At 40.6% G+C, this 15,674-nt stretch overlaps 1 protein-coding gene across 4 annotated transcripts in view; it reads right to left on the bottom strand.

Annotated features, from left to right (window-relative positions):
- The window catches only part of NDST1 (N-deacetylase and N-sulfotransferase 1), a 99,044-nt gene that overhangs the window by 28,083 nt on the left and 55,287 nt on the right, over positions 1-15,674 (bottom strand). For all 4 annotated transcript variants that reach the window (XM_032209290.1, XM_032209289.1, XM_032209288.1 and 1 more), the window contains 3 exons: positions 7,409-8,240; positions 3,060-3,542; positions 407-494 (listed from right to left, as the gene is read on the bottom strand). In XM_032209290.1, the coding sequence (XP_032065181.1) occupies positions 407-494; positions 3,060-3,542; positions 7,409-7,915 (1,078 nt within the window). In that variant the 5' untranslated portion in view covers positions 7,916-8,240. The remainder of the gene's footprint in view (positions 1-406; positions 495-3,059; positions 3,543-7,408; positions 8,241-15,674) is intronic.

Raw genomic sequence — 15,674 nt, 5'->3', positions numbered from 1 at the left:
CACACAATCTGACAGCTTCTATACTGAGCAGCATTAAATGGAGTACACTGCAGGAATTAAGTTAACCCCAAAACCTTGGATCTCCCCAAGTAGAAAGGAATAGAGAAAGCACTCTTCTTTATTAACCAGACCTACAACACTATCATTTCCATGTCCAGAACGCAATGCAGAGGTGAGATCCTGTGACCTTTCAGGTGGTTTATAAAGTACAAATCTCAGCAGCCTTAGACATCATAAAAGATAACAAAGGATGCCTGTTGTTATAGATTACATTTGGAGGACTTACAGTTGCCCTACTGCTTTAAGACACTTGCATATTCAAGTTACATTAGGTATCTTTTTACCAGTCACAGAGAATAAAAGGTTTGAGAGGCTATGAAGAAAACTTTGCCATTTGTATTCTTACCTGTGTGGAAAAATTTCCCTGAGTAGCCCAGATTGAAGGTGAAATTTGGGATGTGGGTACGTAGTTCATTCTGAGTATCAAACAAAGCCTACAGGATGGAGAAAAGAGAATTTAAAAGAGTAGCTTACAAAAAGATTGAATCTACATAACCTGCAAAGCTATTTGAATTAGGCCAGGGGTGTCAAACCAAATTGTCACAGCAGCATCAAATAACATATTGGGACTTTTTTCCCCTTTGCTAAACCAGGCAAGGGCAGGGCCAGCCCGTGATGCATCCAGCCCGCAGGCTGTGAGTTTGACAGCCGTGAACTAGGTGATACCTGGCTCAATCGTAGTAACTACAAAAAGGATCTGGGAGTCCTAGTGGACAATCACTTAAATATGAGCCAGCAGTGTGCTGCAGCTGCCAAAAAAGCCAACAAAGTCCTAGGCTGCATTAACAGAGGGATAGAATCACATGACATGAAGTATTAGTACCACTTTGTAATGCCTCGTTAAGGCCACACTTGAAATACTACATCCAGTTTGAGTTGCCACAATATAAAAAAGATGTTGAAACTCTAGAAAGAATGCAGAGAAGAGCAACAATTAGGGGACTGGAGGCTGAAAGCTATGAAGAACAGTTGCAGGAATTGGGTATGCCTACTTTAATTAGAATAATAATAATGAAAAGGACTAGGGGTGACTTGATCTAAGAGAATGCCACAAAAAAATGTGGTCAACCTATTCTCCAATGCACCTAAAGGCAGAACAAGAAGCAATGGATGGAAAGGATAGAACCAATCTAGAAATAAGAAGAAATTTTCTAGCAGAACAATTAACCAGTGGACTGGCTTGCTTCTGGAGGTTGTGGGTGCTCCATTACTGGAGGTTTTGAAGAAGAGATTGGACAACCATCTGTCTGAAATAGTATAAGATCTCCAGCTCAAGTAGAGGGTTGAATTAGAAGAACTCCCAACTATTATTCTATTAATTCCTGAACTTCCCATATTTTTCGCCAAAAGCCCACATATAGCATGGATTACTATATGAGTATGGATTACTGCAGATAACAGAAACCCTTGCTCAATTACTCACAAGATTGGAAGTTTCTGGACATTCTATCACAGATATTGATCACATTGTTCAAATTTGAAACAACTTTGAGCCATGGTTATAGTGGTATTTTTACTCTTTCTATTGCTCTCTCTTGCTCTATTACTAGAATGTTGCTCTTTCTATTAATGTAATGTTATTGAATTATCACTTGGTTCCCTAAATGGGTAATTCTAAATTTGATATTCCTGCTTTCTGAAAAGCTGTCTATCATTGACTGGCTTTCAAAAACATTCAACAACATACTGAAGAATGAAATGTACAAACAGCATCCTGTCTTCTTCTTGAACTGTTGTTGCTAACATTAGAGTTGCAATAGTTGGCTGGATGTCATAAGGGCCAGTCTACAATTCCTGCTGAAACTTTCACTTTCAAAAAGTGAGAGGAAGAAGCTTCTTATATAATGAAAAATATTTTAGTACTGTCCTAGAGGTTAAAAAACAAAAGCTAGGCATCATCAAGTTCCATGCTACCATAGAAAGTGAAACAAGAAGGTATGCTAGTTGAGATATTTGTTTTCATTAACATGTGTTAATACATGCATTTCATTAATTCAAATGCCGTACTAGAAGTTTATTTTTACAAAACAGCTATATTGTAAACTACAGATGTATTCTGCAATATACAAGTTCAGAGATCACAATTAATAAAGCAATCTTTGGACTCACATTTCACCTTTCTGATAGGAACAGATATTTAAGTTCACTTGAGATATCTTTTATGAACCGCGCCCATGTTGGGTATCCATTAGATAAATTCTATTTATAAGTAGGGGTATATAAGGAAAAATGTTAAATATTTATTCAGTACATTTAGATCTTGCCAAACTGGGTCTTTAGTCAGGAAGCACCTGCTATTTGAACCTTTGACTGATAAAGGTAAAGGTTCGCCTTACACATATGTGCTAGTCATTCCCAACTCTAGGGGGCGGTGCCCATCTCCATTTCAAAGCCAAAGAGCCAGTGCTTTCCAAAGACGTCTCTGTGGTCATGTGGCTGGCATGTGAAATGCGAAAGGCACACGGAACACTGTCACCTTAAGGTGGTCTCTATTTTTCTACTTGCATTTTTACATGCTTTCAAACTGCTAGGTTGGCAGAAGCTGGGACAAATAACGGGAGCTCACTCCGTTACGTGGCGCTAGGGATTCGAACCGCTGAACTGCCGATCTTCTGATCAACAAGCTCAGCATCTTAGCCACTGTGTCCCTACTCCATATATGTTCTCAAAACAAATTCCTTTCAAGAGAAATTGTATTTTTCATAAGATGTCAAAAAATTGTCTAGCACCACACATACAGAACTTTCCCATTGTATGCAAAGTGTTTCATGTCAGTGCATGTGCACCCATCTATAGCTAAACCAGTTTAGACACCTGCAATCCAAACTCTAGCAGATAGAACAAGCAACAATAATTCTGTGATCTAGGTCACTGATCTGAGCATCAATGAAACCCATTTAAACTTTTCCTTTAATGAAATGAACTCGAGGGTCAATAGGCCCCCACATCAACCCACAACCATAAAACAAAGAACAATATGCTGGTCTAAGAACAATTACCTTGACATCATCCACCTTCATCCGTGTGCCTTCCTTGCCAACAAAGATGTCATCAATATCTACCAAGATGTAACGGTCAAGGGGAAGTGAAAGCCTTTTGCCGGTCAGGAATGAAACAGCGTCCACAAAGACCAGTTTGTGTAGCCAAAAGTTGAGATTGTTGCCAAAAAGGACTCTCTGGATGCCATCATGGAGTCCCAGGTCTTGTACGACGGTGGTATGAAGTGCAGCATCAATGCTCATGTGTGGGATGGATTCAGCTGACTTGGTTTTAGCGAGGAGGACTGGTTCATATGTGGAATGGTTTGACTGGAAGACTGTCCAGTCCTCCCCTGGAAGAAGTCCCTTCTCTACCTCGCTGGGCCGCGTGATGTACAGAAGCGGTGATTTGGGATTGATGCTGCAGTCCTTCAGTGCAAGGTTGGAGTGGAGAAAAAGGGGGAAACCTTTCAGCTGAGCACTCAGTAAGCTGTTCTCATTCGCCTGTAAAGAGATCACATGATCTGAATGACAACTTCACACTGGAAGTTGTCATGCAACAGTAAAAACAAGAACAAACAAGGAGAATTTCGGCTTACCATCAGGGAGATAACTTTCTCTGTTTTAATCTTCACAAAGCACAATGTGTCCTAGTTGCTTGGCAAGTCCAACTTCAGGACTAAAAGGCCAAAGGACACTAAACACTTTGAGCAGAGATGTATAAATCAAAAGCTTCCCCATTCAAAAGCTTTCATGCAGCATCAAGAAGCCACAGTTGAATTCTTGTTTGTAATATAAACTGGTAGGGAAAGTTATTACAGGCATGGAGGGTGACCTTACTACTGTAACTCTTAAGTCTGTGGGTATTTTCCGTGGCACGACAAAACCGCGCTCCACTAAAGCGTGCCTGATTAAACCGCGTCGCTGACGTCATCAGCAGCGCGACAACAGCGACCGCGGAGAAAAAAGGGTGCTTTAAAAAGCGCTTTGAAAGCAAGCCGATTCAAGTTAAGATAAGGGTTAGGTTTAGGGTTAGGGTTAGGTTAAGGGTTAGGGTTAGGGTTAGGTTAAGGGTTAGGGTTAGGTTTAGCATTAGGTTAAGGGTTAGGTTAGGGTTAGGGTTAGGTTTAGGGTTAGGTTAAGGGTTAGGTTTAGGGTTAGGTTTAGGGGGGTTAGGTTTAGGTGTTAATTTTAGCTTTAGCATTCACAGCGTGCTTTTTTCATCGCACTGTGATGACGTCAGCTACGCGGTTTCGTCGAGCGCGCTTTAGTCGAACGCGGTTTTGTGGTGGAACCGTATTTTCAGTCGTTCAGGTCACAATTGTCTCAAAGGTTTTTTCAAAAGGCAATTGGACTGTTTTTCTTCTCTGAGGAAGAAGAATACTTTTCGCTTCTCATCCAAGAAGCTTCTTCGGTTCTGACAGGATGGTGTGGGCAATGGAAGGATTTCTTCTGACAGGATTTTTTTTTTGGGGGGGGGGAATCATATTTCTTTGCACCCATCTGATCGTTAGCACTTTCCCTGAGAGCTCTTGAGGCCACAGGGGTCCCTCGGAGTCATCGGTACCAGAGTGCAAATGGGGATGACATCTTCTTGGAACTGCTGCATGGTAGATAGGAGATAGGTGGTGTCTTATCCCTCCCCCTTTGTTGAGAGAGGGCTGCTCCATCTTAATATAAATGGCCTCTTTTACCCCTCTTTCAAGCCAACAGTCCTCTCTATCCAGAAAGTGGACTTTGCTTCCATTGTCCCCCACCATCCTGCCAGAACCTGGTTCGAATGAGAAGCTAAACTACTACTTCCTCTTCCTGAGGGAAAAATAAGTCCAGTTGCCTTTTGAAAAAGCACCTTTGAGACTATTGTAACTTTAATTTAGATTTAGATTAGTTTTAATATGGTTGAAATCATTTTACTTCTTATCCCACCCAGAGCCTTCTTTTAGAAGCACTGAGGCTTTGCTCTTAGATTAAGCTATAAATTAGGTTCCTAAAACAGTCAACACATTTACTATCTTCAGTCAAATCCTAAGAATGACATTAGTATATGCATTTCAGCAACTGGAGGATCCGGTTCACAATGGAACATGGAGCAGTTTATTACCAATTTTAACATGAAACTTTTCTTATAAGAAGAATCCAGATTATACATAGCTCAAGGCGACAAGCAAACAGAATACTTTGTCTGCCTCCTATTTTCCCACAACAATCCTGTGCAGTGGGTTGGGCTAGTTAATTGTATATAAACTAATTATTTTACAAACGTCACCATATTAAAAAAAAAAAATTCTTTCAGCTGCCCGTTATAAAAGGAGAAGAATGGAATCCAGTCATTACTTATCTCCAATTTAAATATCAGCAGACTGAAGGGAAGGAGAGCACCGAGAACAGAAATCCTGAAGGCGCTTCCATGTGACACTGGATATGACAAAACAACAAATCTGGAGGTGGGGGGTGGGGGAATCTGCTCTCTAGCATTCAAACTCCAGATGGCATTTTTCTCTGAACAGACACAAGCAACCTAATAAGAAATGAATAGGTTACTTGTTTCAAGGTTTGCTGCAGAGAGCAAGAATCCAGTGCTCGTGCACTCTGAGAATTATAAAATGTCAGGATTTAAATTTATGATGGTTCATTTAATTCCTCACAGAGTCCAGAGCTGCTCATAGCATCTGGCTGCATGTCTCTGCCATTAAGCTAATGCAAAATAAATAATGGCGCTGCCCTTGATTCAAAATATTGTAGGAGGAGAGTGTGTGTGTGTGTGTGTGTTTGTGTGTAGACACACAGAGAGAGAGAGAGAGAGAGAGAGAGAGGGAGGGAGGGAGGGAGGGAGGGAGGGAGGGAGGGAGGGAGAGAGGGAGGGAGGGAGAGACAGAGACAGAGACAGACAGAGACAAATAAGGGACCTAAGAAACTTGTTTTAAGGTTAGGTCAAAATATTCCCCTCGTCTATTAATCTCCTCTCTTACTCTTAACCCACACTTCCCAAAAATGGCTTTCAGGGGACAGATATAGATGGCTCTCAGAACTAAAAATGTTTCAAAAGGCACTGTTCATATGTAAACAAAGAGAGAGAGGGAGAGAATGAATTTGCCTACATGTACTCAAGCAGGGTAAAATCCTGTGACCTAAACCTTTATTATGATCTTCAGGCCACACCATAGCAGCTTAGTTAAGATCAAATATAGTACTCATTAAGAACCAGGTTAAAAACTGGGAAATTGTGACTTCTAGTTCCACCTTAGACACAAAACCAGTTGGAATTTTGGGGAAAGGTTACTGAGAAGATGGTTGGCTTACAACTCCAGAAGGCTTTAGAAAAAAAAAACAAATCATCTGGTCAATATTCAGTCCAAGCCAAAGCACTGAAATGGCATTGTTTATGCTTGGCAATAACTTCTGGTGGGCCCTGGATAGCGGTACTACATTTATCTTGTGTCTCCTTAACCTTTCAGTAGCTTTTGATACCACTGATGATGATATCCTTCTAGACATGGAGCTCAGAGTGTTATGGGGTTGCCTCTTTTCTCTCGGGGCCGATTCCAGGCCATTCCTTTGGGGTACCTCAGGGTTGCATTTAACATTAACGTGAAGCAGCTGGGGGAGGTCATCTGTATGTTGATGGCAGAGCTGTAGGTCTCTGGCTTGGCTAATCAAGTAATGCCATCAAGCTCCTTTCCCAGTACTTTATTCCAACCTTGGCAAAACTGAGTGTGTATGGGTTTTTAGGGTCCACAATTCTGGAAATTCTCCATCTTTAATTCTGCCTGGGGGGTGACTTCCCTAGTCAAACCAGTGAGTAATTTGAGTGTCCTCTTGGGATTCACAGATTCCCACTCTTCCCAGCAACCATAACCATGCTAAGAAGATAAATGATTCAGGCCAGCAGCTATGGAGACATCTGCTAGGAGAAAGCTTTCTTACACTGTCTTTGTATTACCATCTATTTTTATGCATAAAATGTGAAGCAAGTATCTGATTAGGATATACAATGTTGTGTTGCATGCCTCTGGCCTTCTTAAAATCTCAGGTGTGAAACATTTCTCCGCCTCTGAGGTGTAAAGACAAACAAAAAAAATTGCATGTCAAAAAATAAAGGCTACTTAGCTACTCCGTTCACTTTCTTTTTGCAGAGAAGCACAAGTAGCCCTTGGGAAATATTAACAAAGAATAATCTCACAAGAAATCAGGAAAGGGAACTATAACCTGAAATTTCATAGTTCCCCTTTGATAACTTCATTGTACAATAGAAACAGCTAAACATATACTATTCTGCTTTTCACTGTTGCTCAAATCTTATCTCCAAAAGTCAGTGTATCGCTTCTCCTCTTCCCATCATTTCAGTAAACACTTTCTCAAATTTGAAATACCTTGAAAAAGCCAATGATGCCTACACCGTACTCTACACAGTACTTGTCCAAGAGCTCACGATTCCAGGCATCCAGGTTCACATACTTCAGGATGTTCTCATAGATGATAAGTGCAAAGCGCCCTCGGTCCTTGTCAGTCAATGTAGGCATGTCTCCCTTCCCCGGAGCAATCTCTGTCAGATATTTGAAACGACTAGATTCCAAGATGGCCACAATCTCCTGTCCCAGTTGAGAGTAAAGGCTTTCCACGAACACAAGGACCAAGGGGTCAGTCCGAGAAGAATCTACCACTTTGATGGGTTTTATTGGTAGCAGGCGTGAAGGAGCAATCTTCGGTTCATCACAGTCTGGGCTCGGGATATCTCCTGAGGGTTCCAGTCCCCTCTTCCACCCATATAAATAATATGCGGAGACAAAAACACTGAGCAGGCAGAAGGCAAAGAGCAAGAAGAGCACCACTTGAGGAGATACATGCCGGAAGCTCCTCCGGATCCTTACTAAAGTCATCCTTGCTTTGGAAAAGAGTTTTCAGGTTCCTTCCCCACCCCACCCCACCCACCCTTCCCCCCTCCCTCCCTCCAGGTCTCAGCTCAGGAAAGACTGGAGATAGTTTCACAAAGAGGCCATACATGTATGGAATTGCCCCTGTGACAGTCTATTTTCCATCCTGGTCCTTTTTCATGTCACCATGGCAAATCCATTCAAAGTTCCTTTCTCAGATAAAAATACCAATGGTTTCTCATCATCACTGTTTTATTAGGATGGAAATCTGACAGCCTTGGCCTTCGGGAACTGTTCTCAAGAAGCGGGACCACATGGTGATTCCTTGGGTCTGTGAACAGAAGTAAAGGGGGGGAAATGTTAGCAGCGGGGAAGAAAAGCCTCATCTCCCAGTACAGAAGCTCTGCCTCTTAAGACATTTGTTTCCAAACAGAGAATGTATGGGCCCCTTACATCTACTTCGCTTCTCTTGCAGTTGGAGTGGGAGAAAATTCACTATACCCATAAATAAGTGGTTTTTTCCCTTTTGTTTTGGTTTATTATTATTATTATTATTATTATTATTATTATTATTAATGTAGCATGCAATGAACTTTTTGCCACTATTGCATAATAAAAGCTGGACTTGTTAAGCCAATTCTTTGGGAGAGCAGAATATGCCAGTGGGTGGATGATTAGGGATGCTCTTTTTTCTTTCCAGAGCATTCAACTCTTTTCATTCTTTCATCTTTTTTAAAAAAAAAGTTTCCCAGGCTATTTAAGCCCACATAAACAGCAGAAGAAAGGAGTCAGAGAAATAACTAAGGAAGATAATATGCAGCCTCGTGCATAAATATATATATACATGCAAACTGGATCTTTCTCAGGCCTTAATCTGCTGAAGAGAAAAAGAGAATAATAGACTAACTTCAACCAAGTTCAACTAGCTTTATAGAGAAACTATAAATGTAAGATTGCAGTAACCCCACCCTCAATTCAATCTCAGGGCATCAATTAAAAAAAAGCCAGCTGCCCTTCAGAGAACTATACATGCAACAGACTTAGAGAGGACACATAGTTTGTTTTCCCAGTCTTGCTGATCACTCCCATGTAGCTTTGAGGTAGCCGCCACACTCTCTGCACCTGCTTCAGCTTAGTGTCAATCACTTGCCAACACACCACAAGAAGCCTTTAATACTTTGGCAGTGTAGAGGACTGCAAGCAATACTGCCATTGCTTTGTATGCTTGGAAAGGCCAGAGGGGTCCTCAGCCCAGCTTTCACCCGTGGAACAAAAACATGAAACAATTACAAATGTTCTCCTATAGGCAGCCACTGAAAGAGCCATTCCAAGGCTACACTTCCAAGGAAGAGAACATTATTCAGTGCAAATGGTTGGGGTATTTTACCTGTAGCTTAGAACATCTTCAAAGTACACATCGACACAAGACAGCTTCGGGAAAGCATAAAGAGGATAAACATAAAATGTGTATTTCACCCATCCCATCTTTAAGAGGCCAACCCGGTTTCTTTATTCTCTCACTGCTGCAGATCAGTGCAGTAAGTTTTCCAGTTTCTCAGTCAACAAGTAATTTTACAAAGCTTAAAAGAGTATTTGGGAAGTGATCTTTCCAAGGACCCAAGCTGAGCCAGGTGCAAATTAACCCAACTGCCAAATAAAGACAAGAGGAGTGAGGAAACAACTACCATATTTTTCAGAGTATAAGATGCACTAGAGTATAAGACGCACCAAGATTTTGAAGAGGCAAATGTAAAAAAAGGGGTTTTACACTCTGCAGACCTCCTAAAAACTTTTTCTCCCCAAAAAGGGCATGCATAGCCTATAGGAGGCTTATAGAGTGCTCTTGGGGGGGGGAGGCAAATATGATCAAAAAACAGCCCATTTTTCACTCATGTTTGCCTTCCCTAGCCCCCAGGAGCATTCTGGAAGTCTCCTAAAGGCTATGCACGGCCATTTTTGCAAAGGGGGCGGGTTTTCGGGAGGCCAAAAATACTGTATTCAGTCTTTAAGATGCACCTAGATTTTCACTCTCTTTTTTGAGGGGAAAAAGGTGCATCTTATACTCCGAAAAATACGGTACCTTATATAGAAAGCGCAGCATTTCACATAGATATGGTCATACTGCCCACACAGGTGAACAGATTTGACTTGCATGCCATAATGCCGGTCAGTTCACAGCTAGATCAGTTATCATATATGTGCACCTTCATATTTTCTTTAATCACAGTATTACTTTTCCCATAGATGTAACTTTTGGCATTCCTGCTTCCAGGGATGCAAAGAATAGACAAAGTAATAGCACCAAACTAGCAAATGTATCCTTAACGTGTGGAGCACGTTAGATCACGACAATTCCACACAGTATTCTTATTCAGTAAAAGCCAATCTTTGAACATCCATCTGAATTTCCTTTTAGGACTAAATGAGACATAAAGTTAAATCTATCTTTGGCTTGAGACTGATAATAATCCAGAGCACAGCAGGTATATGACATGAAACATATTCTTCTGTGCCTCTGCTCTTATCCTAGGGGGAAAAAATTCTGCATTTAATATTAGCACCAGGAAGAAAATCCCCACTGTTACGGATTATGAATTTCCTTACAATGCAAATAGCAGTGCTTGGGGGTAAGTGGGAAAAGAAAGGATACATTTCACCTTCTTCATATCTGCTTTGATCTGAAAAAGATCAATCCCTGCAGCGGCAGAATTTTTTATTTCCAAGCTATGGCTCACTAAATGCAGATACTGTAGGTTAAACCATTGTGTTTAGTTTATCCATTAAGGTTGAAGTTTAATAGGCACAATATTTTTCCTTACTGATTTTTTTAGTGACACTTAATTATTACAACTGAGGACAAGGCCCCCCTTTCTCCCCCGCCCCATTCACAGTTGCAAGTTGAGACATCTGGCAAAATTTCCAAAATGTGGTTGTGAAGTGCTCAGTCTTGTATTCTACTCTTCATTAAATCTTAATCAGACATTACTCAGACATTTTAAAACACAAAGAATGAATCACAATTATCGTTTTCCCACAAGCTAAAGCTCCCTAGGGCAGATGCTCCATCAGTCCATAGGAAGACACTACTCTGAATCTAAAGAGCTTTTCCAGTATGCTGGACAACAGCTCTTTCCCTACACAGACTGGACAATCAGACAGATCAGTTAGGCATGACATTTATATCCCTGATACATGAGTGCTACTAGTAGAACATTTTAATCTGGCTGGCCAACAGAGATAGCCTGCGATGTAACTACCGTAATGTGATACACATTTTTTTGTAAATGAAAAGGTGGAAAACATTGAAACAAAGTTTGGCATAGGATAATCTCAGACAACAAGAGTATCATAAGAGGGAAAGCATCCCTAGCTCCATCTATCCAACTCCTGGACTCTTATCTCCTACTTAAAGAGCAGATGGCAACCATAACTAGAAGGGCCTATATACAAATCTATTTTTTCAATACAGGAGTGTACAGTTTGTAGCTTAGGAACTGTGAAGTCCTTGATGCTCTCTGAACTGGGTTGTTTGCTTACAGACATTTCATTATCCAACTAGGTAGCATTATCAGTGTGAGTGTGGGGTTTGCTACAGTAGCCTAATCCCAGTTTTGATTTAAGTATGGTTTTCTCTATGGTACAGATAGTCCCCAATTTACAAGCATAGATGGGATCAGACCTTCTACTGCTAAGAAATGCAATTGTTAAGTGAGTCACCCCTGATTTTATGACTTTGTTGCCACTGTCATTAAGTGAATTTGGTCATTGTCGTCATCCATCCCCCCTTGACTTTGTTTATTGGAAATCCGAGAAGATCACAAATGGCAATCACATAATCCCCAAAATGCTTTAACCAATGTAAATTCATATCAGTTGCCAAGTGCCTAAATTGTAATCATGTGACCAGCAAGGTCACTACGACAATTGATTGTAAGTCACTTATCTTAGCACTGTCATTAATTTCAAACAGTTGCTAAATGAATATTTCTAAGTCAAGGTCTATTTATATAGTTTCTTGATTAGGGTACTGTTTCTTGCTTGATTACCTGGTATTAATCCCCACATTGATGTTGGCTTCTGGAGAGGATATGTTCTGGCCTTTTTGTCTCCTTAGCTTTTTTATTAACTCTTTTGTATGGTGTAAATGTAGTTTATTTTTGAGTGTCTATTGATAGCTGATTGTCAGAATGCCAAGCTTCCAAAAATTCCATAACATTTTTGAATTTAGCTTGGTCTAGGATACTTACAATTCCCAGCTGAAACTGTGTAGAACCTATTCATATGTTGTGAGATTAAGGCATAGTGTCTTCTGACGGTTCACTGACAAATGCGCAATAGACATATGCGCGCCGACAAAACCGCGACGGACAAATGAGCATCGTCAAAATCGCTAATTGATTTTTGACAATAGCGCGCCAACAAATGCGCACCGACATTTAAATGGTGTGTGGTCACATTGAACTAATTCGCTAATCAAAGAGTAACAGTAATTTTTTCGATTTTATTTAACCCTAACCCTAACCCTAACAGTAATTATTTCAATTTTATTGTCCTTGTCGTCGCGATTTTAACGTCACAAATTTGTGGTCACGATTTTGACGTCGCGTTTTAATCGGCACTATTTTGTTGGCGCGCATATGTCTATTGCGCAATTGTCGGGTCACGTCTTCCGACTGCTGGTTTTGTGTTCTTTATTTGTATGTTTAATCTACCATTGTTATTTTGATAAATAATTCAAGATTATAAACATATCTAATACTCACAAATGAAGGCAAATATACATGTCCCACAACAATATCGCAGGATTCAATATGAGTTGGTCACTGGGCCCGAAGGTTTATTCTTTCAAGTTTTCAGATTCATGGTGGAAGCCATCCTCAGGAAACTTTCTCTCCCTCCCTCTCCCCCCAGAATGTGTGAATGTGTGCAAACATTCTAGAGAGAGAGAAGTTCCCTGAGGATGGGTTCCAAGACGAGCCCAAAAGCTTGAAAAAAATAAACCTTTGATCCAGTGACTGACTCAAATTGAATCCCGCTTCTTCTATTCCTTCCTTCCTCCTATTGTCCCCCACAACCACCCAGTGAAATGGGTTGCAGAGAGTGAGTGACTGGCCCAGAATCACCCAGCTGGCTTTCATGCTAAGGCGAGACTACAGCTGGTTTTTAGCCTGGTACCTTAACCAATAGATCAAACTGGCTCTCCTAACTAGCATAGTGACATAGTTGCTTTCTGTGCTGCTTTGAAACTGTGTTGTTGTAATGGTTTATTGCTTGTTCCTAAGTTGTTTTTTTATGTTTATCTGCCAATGTTATCCTTTCCCTAGCTTGTGTTGGTTGTGCTGTAGTGATTGCATGGTCAGGCATGTTGTTGCATGGGTATCGCATTTTGTATAGGCGATCTGTTTTCTTTTTTCTGGTGTTCTGGCTTGCTGCAGTGTGTTTGTACTCATCTGAATAATGTTCTTACACAGCTCCTCTGGTGGGAGATTGGCTTGTTACTTTGGAAACAGAGCCCTTGGTTGGTGTGGGTTGTCTTTTGATAGACTTATTTTTAAAATTTGTGATCATTTGCTCTGATAAGAATACACAAGAAGAGTTATATGTTGTTGCTATTTTCCAATAGGCTTCTGGGAACAATTCATGATCCTGATTACAGGGCTGGGTTAGTTGAACGACTGCCAATATCCAACTGAGTTTGCCTACCCCAAGAGATCCAAATGAGTAAGATGTTCTAGTCCCCTCTGTAGGAAAGTATCATCTGGCCTAGCCAGAAGGCAAGCTTTGTCTGTTGCAGCATCAGCCACTGGAACAGCTTACCCTGCAAGATTCAAATGGCCTTTATCCTACTGGCTTTTTAAAAGTCTTAAAGAACTGTTTTTTGCCCCAAGAAATGGACTGGGGTGATGGATGAGTCCCTCTGTAGGGAGCAGAAACCAGAAATATTGACTGGTTACAGTTACACTGTCTTTGTGTGTTTTTTAAAAAAAATCTTGTTGATGTTGGTCTGGTTTGCAAACCTATATTAACCCCCTAGGGCGGTAATTTGTGGGTTGAAGGGAATATTAATTGATTAAATAAATACATCTAGGTTCAGATCTATGAATCTCAGTGATGGGTTGAGGTCACTCAGTCATTGTCACTCCAATAACCTGCAGTATAAAACTACAGTGAGTATAAAATTGGTAGGCAAGGACTGCAAATATTTTAAACGGAGTTTCTAAAGAAAGATTGAGATTCAAACTTAACTAACAAATAAGCTGAAACAAAATATTGCTTGTCGCTTTTAGATATAACCGAAAATCTCCTGATGGAGTAAAATCTCCATCAGACCAAATTCAACTCCTGGTAACTCCTCTGGACTTTTCCATATGGTTTGCCAGGCAGGAAAGGCTTTGTCCAAATGCAAATAATCTTAATTTGAAAAATAGAACACAGGGTGCTGGCGCAAACTGGCAAGGAACCCATGGTGCAACAATTCTGATGGAAATTTAGCCAAAATCATGAGCCAGACCACCATGGAAAAGGTAGCAAGATCTGTCACAACCAATGCACCATAGGAAAAGCACAACTGAACCTTAGATAAGATGTTGGCCTTCAAGATCTCCAATTAGATTACACCCTATCTCTAGGAAGGAGAGGAGAAAGGAGAGAGAAAGAAGAAAGGGAAAAGGAGAGGAAGAAATGGAGGAGAAGTAAGAGTAGGATAGAGGGTAGGAAAGGGAAGAAGAAGCGGGGAGGAGTGGGGGAGAGGAAGGGGAAGTAGAGAAAGGGAAGGAGAGGAGGAAGGAAGTAGAAAAGAAGAGAAAAAGGGAGAGAAGGAAGGAAGGAAGAAGTAGGGTTGTTGTAAAATAATATGGGTGTATGAGATGGTAGAAAAGCAATCTCAATTATATTGTTAATTGTAGGGGAAATTGTTATAAATGTTAAAATATAATACACATTATTAATAACAGTTATGAGATTGTATATTTGTGAATGTATATATGAGAAATGAACATATCTTTTTTCCCCCCAAAAAATGACACCCTGCCTATCTCATGGATTTTGCTCTCATACACCTGACGCACATCAACTTCTGCTTTATGCAGGTTTTGGGAAATGTTCACAAGGTCTGCCTGTCACAATTTGTTCTATCTATCTGCAGTAAAAGGCATTCCTTTCATCACTTGCAAGTGCTTTAAACATTCTTCAACTCTCCCATCTTCCAAGCTGGAGCTGTTATGCCTTGCTGAAAGCTGGAAGAGAGACATCTAGGTCGCCAGCAGCAGCCTTTGAATTGAGGCTGAGCAGCAGTCGATGGCCTGCCGTTTCTCACCTTGACATCTTAGCAGGGAAAGCAAGGATATTAATAAATGCCAGCGTGAGTCTCCAGCTATTCAGTGGAGGCTTTTCTAATGGCTATAGCCGAAGCTATAGTTAAATCAGCCTCTGGCTACACCTTACCAAATTCATGGTCAAACTGTGAATTTGAAGATTCTGCTGTTTTTCAGCCTTTATGTGCATTTGCTTATACCATGCTTAAAGGCCAATTACCTAAAATAAGTTTTCAAACGACATTATTAAAACAAGCTGATTTGAGATGAGATCAGATTATACCTACCTTAATCCAGTTATTTTTGTCCCTACCTGAGATAAAGGGATAATGGCCCTACATACAGATTACAGGTAATAATTCCTATACAAACAAGCTATAAGCTAGAACTACTATACCTTTGATTTTTTTTAAGTTTATTCCATTTTCTTCTTGGAGTAAAATTCAGACATC

Source organism: Thamnophis elegans, chromosome 2, assembly GCF_009769535.1.
Source record: "Thamnophis elegans isolate rThaEle1 chromosome 2, rThaEle1.pri, whole genome shotgun sequence".
NCBI lineage: Eukaryota > Metazoa > Chordata > Lepidosauria > Squamata > Colubridae > Thamnophis > Thamnophis elegans.
Note: the sequence above shows the minus strand (reverse complement) of the source record. Positions and strands in the feature narration are given on the sequence as shown.